The sequence below is a fragment of the Micropterus dolomieu genome, linkage group LG18 (genome assembly GCF_021292245.1).
Source record: "Micropterus dolomieu isolate WLL.071019.BEF.003 ecotype Adirondacks linkage group LG18, ASM2129224v1, whole genome shotgun sequence".
NCBI lineage: Eukaryota > Metazoa > Chordata > Actinopteri > Centrarchiformes > Centrarchidae > Micropterus > Micropterus dolomieu.
The window spans coordinates 27,379,977-27,389,976 of NC_060167.1; the positions used below are offsets into that span (position 1 = coordinate 27,379,977).

General features: G+C 43.5%; 1 protein-coding gene across 2 annotated transcripts in view; it reads left to right on the forward strand.

The window, feature by feature from the left end:
* The first annotated feature begins 2 nt into the window (after nt 1–2).
* LOC123987365 (limbin-like) overlaps nt 3–10,000 on the forward strand; it is an 11,624-nt gene continuing 1,626 nt past the window's right edge. The window contains exons 1-21 of one of the 2 annotated variants that reach the window (XM_046076175.1): nt 3–550; nt 942–1,017; nt 1,308–1,489; nt 1,912–1,968; nt 2,121–2,307; nt 2,397–2,497; nt 2,655–2,720; nt 2,851–2,985; nt 3,311–3,450; nt 3,968–4,292; nt 4,485–4,724; nt 4,948–5,123; nt 5,430–5,616; nt 5,713–5,889; nt 6,030–6,340; nt 6,683–6,857; nt 7,265–7,408; nt 7,623–7,850; nt 8,045–8,283; nt 8,384–8,471; nt 8,621–8,796. In XM_046076175.1, the coding sequence (XP_045932131.1) occupies nt 311–550; nt 942–1,017; nt 1,308–1,489; nt 1,912–1,968; nt 2,121–2,307; nt 2,397–2,497; nt 2,655–2,720; nt 2,851–2,985; nt 3,311–3,450; nt 3,968–4,292; nt 4,485–4,724; nt 4,948–5,123; nt 5,430–5,616; nt 5,713–5,889; nt 6,030–6,340; nt 6,683–6,857; nt 7,265–7,408; nt 7,623–7,850; nt 8,045–8,283; nt 8,384–8,471; nt 8,621–8,796 (3,650 nt within the window). In that variant the 5' untranslated portion in view covers nt 3–310. The remainder of the gene's footprint in view (nt 551–941; nt 1,018–1,307; nt 1,490–1,911; nt 1,969–2,120; nt 2,308–2,396; nt 2,498–2,654; nt 2,721–2,850; nt 2,986–3,310; nt 3,451–3,967; nt 4,293–4,484; nt 4,725–4,947; nt 5,124–5,429; nt 5,617–5,712; nt 5,890–6,029; nt 6,341–6,682; nt 6,858–7,264; nt 7,409–7,622; nt 7,851–8,044; nt 8,284–8,383; nt 8,472–8,620; nt 8,797–10,000) is intronic. The other variant, XM_046076176.1, reaches the window with a different exon arrangement.

The following is a 10,000-nucleotide window of genomic DNA, read 5'->3' on the forward strand; positions in this document are numbered from 1 at the left end:
CCTCTTGATACTTCTTGAGGAGTTGCCCGTTCTTCCCAAGTTTTGGAAATGTTTTCCGAAGTTGTGCAGCAACGGCAATTATGGACCTTCTCGTGTACAAATCTTTGAAACGGCGTTCAATTTTTCACCTAAAAGATCAGCATACAAGTAAGATGTTCTTGTTCGTCATAAACGCTGCTACGATGGATGAATCTCAAGAAAAAGCGGTGGAAATGTTTCGATCGCGGATTTTAACAGATGCAACACCCAGAGACAATGCAGCCCGTTAGCTTGCGGCTCTCCTAGGCGAGAGTGGCACACCAAATTACAAATGCTTAAGGTACACTATATCGCGAAGAGGGTTACGATATGGTCATTTATCTTGAATATCCAAGTGTCGTGTTTGTGTCCTCCTCCTTTTACGTTACATTCCCGTTGGTGTCACAATGTAACCCGGCGTGCCAGTGTTTTGGAGTCCAGTGCTGGACACCAGCCCTGTTATGACGGCACATCTCAGGACGCACCCTGGTACAGGACACGACCACCTCCTCCTTTCTCGGAGAAACAAGAGGTGAGAGGCAATAGTATGGGAACCTTTTAAGAACCCTATATTGGTGTAACAACTTTAGTCCCCAATCTCTCTTTTGATGAAGGTTAAGGCTGAGTCACCACTTGAGATTAGTTTTATAGTCTGAAGATCTTTCTGCAGCTACCCATCACTTCTCCCTATGCTGGCTTGTATCTTGAAAACTGCCGTGAAATGTTTTATTTTGTTGTATCCCTGAACCTTATTTTACCAGCCACTTGTCATATAACATGCTATAACAGATAATAACTTTGCTTAGAGAGGTACGCTTGTTTATACATGTCTGTAGGCTGTCCCTGGATGAAGCTATTGAAGATCTGTCAATAAACAGGTGACATTAAATGTGCAATAATGAATGCCCTCTTTTCATTGTCAGAGCCTCTCCTGTGTCCATGTAATGCAACATGCCCCTGGTGGGAAATCAGCAGAGCTGATGTTGAGTAGGATGAATGGTTTGTCCTGTTCTCTCAATCCTATACAACAACAATACAGTAAATAACACAACACATGTCTGTGCAAACACCGTGCATCTCCATGATAGGTAAATTCTGCTAATAATAAATAAATAATGTTGTACACTACAGAAGTAACATTTATTTACTAAATATGATTTACTGACTGTTGTACTAAAAATCTTTAGCACACATACACAATTATAGTATGTAGGCATGTATGTGTTCATTTATTTAGTTATTGTCACTGTGCTGTACTCAGAATGTTCACCCTCTATTTATCCTGTCAGGTAAAATGGAAATCACTTGGCCCATGGTGTTGCCAGCAGAGGGCCCACTCGCTTCTTCAGCCCCTGCTGGTCCATGGGGACACTCCTTTTACACTATATTTACCTACATGTCAAACATCGTGCCCCTCCGGAGCCGCAGAAGCACACTCACCAGATACAACCCGGGCCACACTCTGCCTCAGGTGTGTTTCTCAGAGGTGTTTTGGTCGCTTCAGTCGTTGTACACAGTCACTCTCCGTGGGGTTTACAGACAATACACCTTTTCAGCTAAGTGGTGATTGTTTAGTTCAGTTTATTGTCAAAACTTTTATTTATAGTTTTTCTGTGGTACTTCCGCACTAAACAGATCAGTTGTCAATCAGCCATTTTTTCCCCCACTGCTGCAACATCTATATGGATTTTTTCTGTAGTTCTTTAATATAGATTTTTGTTCGGTACTGGCTGTTTTGCAAAATAAAGATTTATGAAATGCGTATATGTTGTATCGCCATTCACATGTTACACCCTGTTACAATACATTTTTAAAACATTACTTTACATGATTCATAGAAGGATTATCATTTTGGAAGAAACTAATCACACAGTGTGTTGAATGTTTCTGCAGGTTCAGAGTGGGGCACCTACATCTGCATTTGCGGTCAAATTTCACAAGTGTGCCCAGGTACATCAACATAATTGTTTGAATGCAGCCCATTTTTATCTGTGTGCGTTTAGTTCCTATGTGTTTTGCAGGGCCAATTTTAAACTGCAAATGAACATGTTTAAAACCCTCCAGTGATTCATACCCTTCCTGCCCGATCATGTGGTCCATAGGTGAAGCGAGACGCTGACCCTCCTCAGCTGACATTCTTCCTGCTGATTCACAACATGGGCCCAGTGAGTGGCACCAACCTGTCTCAGGTGGCCATCCGGGACTCCATCTCTGGAATAGTACCATTAAAAACTGAAGGCCGAGTGGTGGAAAGAGGCTACCAGACGTTTGCCATTGATTCACTGTCTGGTATGTCTGGGAGTCACAATGTTTTTACTTGAAATATTAGAACTTTCTCTATCCACAGTAGATAACATCATATTGATTTCATTTCTTAGCTGGATCCCAAGTTGTTGTCAATTATACTGCTCACATAAGGAGTCATAAGAGTGAAGTCCTTGACCTTCCAGCTTTTCTCACCTTCTCTAACGCCTCACAGGTATTTTTTCTGTTGCTCCGTTTCTGAAATCTCCTAAACTGACAACTTAAACCAAAATAGTAATTCTGTTGTTAATTTCAGAATGTCAATATTTGCAATAAAATAAGAACAAATATTCTGTCTTCTTACCCAGAGTTTTGTTTTCTTGACTCCACAGAATGATGTCAGTATGTTTGGCCCATTAAAAGCTAATCTAACCTTGAGGGTGAATTCCACAGACAGGGTAAGTTGTGGACAGCTCCTTAACTGGAAGCACACTTGCAGCTTCAAGCATTGCATGTTTGTTCTTGTACTGTTTTCAATTTTGTGTTCACAGAATTGATTTGATGAAAAGTCTGATCTCACCGTTTTAGATTTATCCTAATCATGGGGTCCATTTTGCTGGATTTGTTGCCGGGTTCCTTGTAACGTTGGCGCTGCTCTCAGTGGGGTTTCTGGCCATGAACCTGATAGCACCCAGAACCAGGCTGAACCTTCTTCAGCAAAGGGTATCACAAATTCAAAAATATTTATTGTACTGACAAACTATAACAACTCATTAATTTGTTAATTGCATGCGCTATATATTTGTGCTTGTTAATGTTATGAAAGTGTTGAGTATTCAAAGATTTTTTTTTTTTTTAATCAAACCAAACTGTCTGATGTAAGACAGTTTTGTTGATGAACCATGTTTTAACTCTGTTTCTTTCCTGTTAACATACTTTGAAAGAACTGTTTTCTTGAATAAAAATGTACATTTTGGTTATTGGTTTGGGTTTTTTGATTTAGGTCAAGTATATGTTCATATATTGCGCATGTATTTTCTTGCTTCAGCGAAACAGAGGTGATTCAGACCCAGAGTACGCAGACTGCAACATGAATGAGACTGTAAAAGATGAGGCAATATTTGAAGACAAGATGGTGGACACTATGGTGCTGGAGGATCCCCAGAACATGTACCAGGCTTTGGATAAGTGAGTAGACCAGTCGAGAGGGAATTAAATATCTCTCTATAAGGCTTGATATCCTTAAATGGAAGAAATATGATCAAAATCGCCACCAAGAGGAAGAAATTGGCACTAAGATGGTGCTTGTGAAAATGTATTAACATTAATATATACTGTAAATGTAATGTATTAAACATTAGTTTGTAGTTTTCCCCTTCAATTCAATATAGTTGATTGATTTTGAGGCCAGCATGTAGCAGTCAAAAGAAGAGCTTAAAATTAAGGAACTCCTGTATTGACTTCAACATTAAGTTATGCTGGTTGTTGCTTGGAAGGAACACTCATTTATGTTGCTTATCACAGAGCTACTGATTCACCCAAATCTATAATCATTATTACATCCAGTTTGCAATTGATCTGAACATTTTTACTCACATTATTATCAACTCCACCAGGGACACGAATGTCCTTTTTGCAGTATATCTTAGCAGAAACGCACAATTTACAAGGGTACTCTGCTTATTCTACATTTTGTCCCTCTTAGCCTTGAAATGTCTACACTGCTGCATGCCACCAACAACCTGGAGGCCACTCGGATTCAGATCTACAAGGATGTGATGACCTCCCTGCTGGGTGGCCTGCGGTCCCAGGGCCAGACCAGCGCCCAGGCCCAGCAGAGGCTGCTCAGTGTGCTCCATGGACAGCTGCTGGGCATGGAGGGCCGGCTGAAGGAGGAGAGAGGGGCCCGCATGGCTGCTCTGGCTGGCCAGTGGAACCTGGAGACTCGGGAAGAAATGGAAGCAGAGCACCGCAGAGAAGCTGCTGAGAAGGCCCAGGCCGAGCTGCTGTGTCAACATGCAGACCAACAGGTAATAATAATAAGTCCTTTGTTTCAATATTTGTTGGGTATTTTTGTATTTTATTAGAACAGTTCTTAGAAAAACAAAAACAAGCAACTTTGAAATGACATGAAGCAGGTCTCCTGGATCCGAGAGAACCCTGTTAGGTTATTGCTTTTATTACATCACTAAATTGTAAACTTCATTTTGTAATGTTACTAGGAGCTCCTCCACTGCAGTGTCCTCCTGGAGAAGCTGCACAAGCTGAGCCAGAGTCGCCTCCAGCGTATCCTGTTGGTCAGACATGAAGAAGCCTCGGCGAAGGTCCAGAGGCAGATCGTTGAGTGGCGCCGGGTGGAGCTGCACAAGATTTTCTCTGAGGAGCTGGAGGAGGCCACCAGGATGGGCGAGCTGGTGAAGAGTACAGCCAGGAGTCTTCAGCACGATTATTTTGCCTGTCAAGTGAGCGACCAAAATGAGCTTTTAAAGTTGTGACACTTTTATGTATGTTAAACGGATTTGAGGTGTTGATCATTTGAGTTTGAGACATGCGAAATAGGCACCTGCAAGCATTTTTCATATTACTTTATCTTTTTCTTGTCAGCAATCTGTATTTGTGGTAATCAGCACATGAGGCAAACATTTGAAATACATTATGCAACATGCCCTTCTCTTTTCTGTCCAGGATCAGCTTGAAGAGGTGCTGGATGTGGTCCTCGCCAACCAGCGCTATGTGCTAGCTGAACGCCATGCACAGAGGAAGTTCTTGGTGCACAGCCTTCACAGCCTGAACAGCCTGATTTCTGACACCTTCTCCAGCACCTCCAGCAATTTGGACAGCTGGTTCACTCACATCAGGAGGTTGGTGCCTATTGTAGTTACCTGTGACAGCATCATAGCGATGGTGATTTGTAGCTGCACTATTTCACTACACTACCCTATAAATGTGACCAAATAAGCTTCTATAGCAGTATGAACATACATTTTGAAAATTGAATCTAAATTTCTTCTAAAATATATAAAAAGTGGGCACAAATATTTTACATATACATTTTTACATGGAAAAGAAAATATCTTTCTGGCATTTAACAGAAAATGTGCACATTATATTAACCTCAGGAAGCCTTTTGTTACCTAGTCTCAACAAAATGAGTAGCTGGGCTGCAGTTGTGTTTGCTTTCATCTCTCCACCAGAGGGAGCATTGTACCTGCAGAGCAGATAGACCAGCTACAGGAGAAGGCCCAGAAAGAGCTGTTGATGGTGAGGCAGAGACTAGATGAGGCACTGAGCGAAGAGAGGAGAGCCATGCGCTGTGGACTGATCAAGAAGAGGCGGGAGCTCATCTCTGACATGGTGTGGAGATCATGCACTATATGTCAGTTGTGGATTGATAAACACACACATCTTGAATAATATACCACCTTTAATCCTGCTTCCTGCCTTCTCCAGCTGCGGGTCCAGAAACAGAGACAGAAGGATCTGTCGGGTCTGTCCAAGGGTCTGGAGGGAAGGAGAGATGTAGCCCAGCACCTGCACTGCTGGCAGAACGTACTGACAGCTCACAGTTTGGAGCTAGCCGAGCTCATCAACAACCTGGATGAAGAGGCTGCTGCCGACATCCGCAAGGTGCCACTCTTGCAGTACACATCAGACACATTTATGACCTAATCACTTTGAAAGATGCATAAAAATCCACACACAGACATACCATTGAGCTTGATTGAACTTGATTAACTCCCTGTCTTGATCCTCTCCCTGTTACATAGGTGACCATGCGCGTTATCCAGGGTGCCATAACAGAAGTCAAAGCCGTCCAGCCCACTGCGACCCAGGCCCTGCTGACACTCTTGCCCCCAGGTGCGCAATGCTCCCAGCTGCAGGTGGAACCAGAGGCAGGACCAGGCCAAGCCCATGGACAAGGAGCGAGCGGTCTCCTGCAGGGCCAGGAAAGGTTGCATCAGGAAGGCAAGGCAGCCTTACGCATCCTCAGCTACACCAGGGAGGCTCTGCGGGAAGCCATGGAGAGAGAGCTGCATGAGCAGAGGGAGCTCAGGGCACACTGCAGGGCTTTCTTCAGGTCAGTGATATAATAACGCCAGTCACTTAATTTCTGGGAAAGGTAGTTAGAGAATAAGAATAAGGAGGGGAAAAAAAGAATGTTAGTAAATATTTCTAAATGAGCACTTCCCAGATAACATGAGACTGTACACATGATACACTACAGAAAAAACGGAGTGGATACCAAACGGTTGTTGTTTATCAGTCTACAACAGGGCTTACGGGGGGACAAACAATAATTATACCATCCTAGAATAATGTTTGTCCACAATTGTAGCTCATGAAATTACTCTCAACACAGCCACGTGAAATCTCATGGATGTGTTTATCTCTCTGTCTTCCTTTTCTCCTTCTGTCCCAGTTGTTTGTGTTCGTCCCAATTGACTCTGTGTGAAGATGACCGGCTCAGGATGAAACTAGAGTTTCAGAAGTGTCTGTCTGTGATGGACCGCTGCCTGGTGCTGCCCCACGCTGTCTCCAGAACCAAACTCCACACCGCTCTCGCAGCTTGGAGAAAGGAGAGCGAGCAACTAATGGTGAACACATAGTCACACATTATTGAATTCAGTTGTTATGTTCTTAAAACTTGTTTGTAGGATTAGAACATTACTGGCTCCTGTTAGTGGTAGTATCTGCTAAAAAGTCACATTGGCAGACATAGATATGATTCTAAAGGTAATTCAAAGGGAGGAGTCCACTGGTATTAAACAAGAGCAGGAGATAATGGTCCACTTAATGTTTTCTGAAATGAGTTAGAAATGGAGAATGGTGACCAGTGCAAACCACACTGCAATCAGCCACAATTGTGTGGTCACAGGATGAGTGCACATTGTTATTCAGAAATAATAAAGGGCTCCACAGAGTGGTTTCATTTCTAATCACATCATAACAGCATGCTTGGACTCTTTTCTCGACCACCTAATGGATACTGTGGTTTTTGCAGACAAACATGCAATCCAAGGGGAAAACCAGTGAGGCCAGACAGAAAACAGACACATCTGACCTGCTGCTTTTCCAGAGAAGACTTGAGGACAGAATCCAACTGTTTGAGAAGGAGAAGGAGATGGAGAGCGGTGTCATGAACAAGGTAAAGCTGTTTTCTTATTGATTTCTCTCCAATTAATGTTACTATAAGTCACGTTTATGCGCAGGCAAGAAGGAACCTGTGCATTCATTTTATATCACATCAAACCCTAAACTCATTCAGTAGCAGAAGCCATACTCCTTGAAGTAAACGACTATTTGTGTACACAAGGTGCTATTTGTTCACACAAGAAATACATCCCTTCTAACTATGGCAGGTGATGGAGGAGATGCAGCGGGAGAGAGAGGATGATCTGCTCTCTCAGGCCGACAGCCTGGCGATGCAGATGGCTACCATCCACTACCAGAAAGCTGAGAGGAGGACCAAGGTCTTGGAGACCTCCCGAGCGATGCTCACTCTGCACAGCCTGCTCATTCAGCAGCTCCGAGAGAGAAAGAGCCTGGAGAGACAAGATATGGCCCAGAGTATTCAGAGCCACTGCTTGGTAAAGCTTGACTCCGAGTTAACCCCTGTGCTGTAGCATTTCCTGGTTAAAGAGCTGCTCGAGGGCTTAGAGGCATATAATGAGGTCCAAAGTGATGTGTAATTCTCAGACAATTTTAATTTCTATTCTCATGTTTCCTCTGAGACTGAAACTGTGTAGACTTTTATTAGAGTGTAACTTGACTCCCGCCACAGGGCCTAGAGGAAGCAGAACAGCAGCTTCAGAAGGAGAGGACAGAGTTGGACAGCCTGCAATTGTCTCAGTCCAGAGTTGAGTCAAATCCAACACAGAAAGAGAGGGAGGACTCCGATGAGGGAGGGGAGGAAAGCGAGGAGGAGAGGCTGTTTCAGCTGCAGCGGGACTGCAGGATGACGACCATCCTCCACGAGGCGCTCTACAAGTGTGAAGAGGTCATCACACTGTTGGCTGAGAGGTGAGCTGTCACGTCAGTGTTATCTCAGGAGGAATGACGAATTTTGTGGATCAACACAGGCCATTAAATTTTAAAGCCCTGAAAGTTGTCTTGTTTTCAGGTTTCAAGAAATGACTGCCAGCAATCAAGCCATAGAAGATTTAAGAGAACAGATGGGGCTGAAGAGACTTTATGCAAACTGTGACCAGGTCTGAGTTTATCATCTTTTCCCCCCACTGTTACATTTAACGCGAGCATATTAATGGCATGGAAAAACACAGGGACATGCGCGCGCATGCCAGTGAAAGTAGAGATAAACTGTCCTCAAGGTGGCTGTGTGCCCTGCTCTTCATCTCAGGATTTGGACTTTGCATCTGGGCTGGTGAAGCAGAGTCAGCTGTCTACTGAGCTTCTCCTGGAGTCCCTGCGTCTCCTCCTCCCCACCCTCCCTGAAAGTGAACTCCTTTCCATCACTGACGCCCTCTGCCCCAAACAGCACGCCGTTTCATCGTCTGCAGAGCAGGAACCCTCAGGGTAAGAACCAGGTTCGGGGTCAATAAATTAGGTGTACGGTGTAATATTTACAAAATATAGGTCTACAGCCTGCCTTAACTTTACAGTGTTTCCCTCATATAGACTTTACTAGTACGGGCCGCCCAGGTATATTAACAGCTGCCAGAGTATATTTGGCAACATAAATATAAACCGAGAGATTTTAACTGGTAGGCCTATTACGTTACAAGACGCGGACGCGGTTGATATTTTATAAGCTCGGAATGACAGTGAGTGCATAGTGCAGATGTCATTCGGTACCACGTTGGTTTCAATCCACATGCAGCACACCTGCTGCTGTTAAAACCAAATCATTGATGAGTTTTTTAAATACAGCTATAAAACCAAGCCTACTGCTGATGGAAAAAGTCAGCATAGGGAGAGAGAGACAGAAAGAGGAGGGGCAAGCTGGTGTGTTTGCAGTGAGAGACCAGTAATACTAGTAATACAAATACCTATATACCTGGCCGCTGACACACTGTCTTAATGAGAGCTCAACAGTCTTGGTGAGCGGGTGTGTCGCTGTTCTGCCCTTCGGAACCGCGACACTAGACTGTGACGTTTGTGTCACGGTTTCAGAACTGTTAGAGCCCCATTAGCAGGAGGAAAGCTTGTATCTGCACAGATAGTCACTTTGGACATTTAAATGCCCTTGTCTGCTAGTTCATGTTATCCCCCCCAAAGGAAAAAGGGAAAGAACAACTTCAATAGAGTGAAAAAGTTTTTGCAGTACGCAGCTAGAGTCTCAGCGATTCAAGTTCTATGGTTTTAAGAAAACTGTGGGTGAAGTCACTGATTAAATAGAAGCAGCATTTAAAAACAGCAGATGGCTGAAACAAACCCATCTCCAAACAATGTCTTAAATTCAAACAACAAATCCTGCTTGGACACGGTCCCACAAGGGTCCTTCTCTCTGAGCCAAGATGGAGAGATAAGTTGATTTTACTCGTCATTTAATTTCCTTCTTTTCCTGATACACTGGAACACTCATGTCTGGCCCCCGCTGAGTTTGGATTACTTTACGGATGAATAATGTCTCATGGATGTCTCTTTGGATCGGAGCAGTCTGGCTAAAGGACAAGGGAGTGAAAATGCTGTGTTTGGAACAATATCAAGACATGTGTTTTTCTTTTTCAGTTCTTTTGTTACTGCTTTTTGTTAGAATAGAAAACTACATATACACATA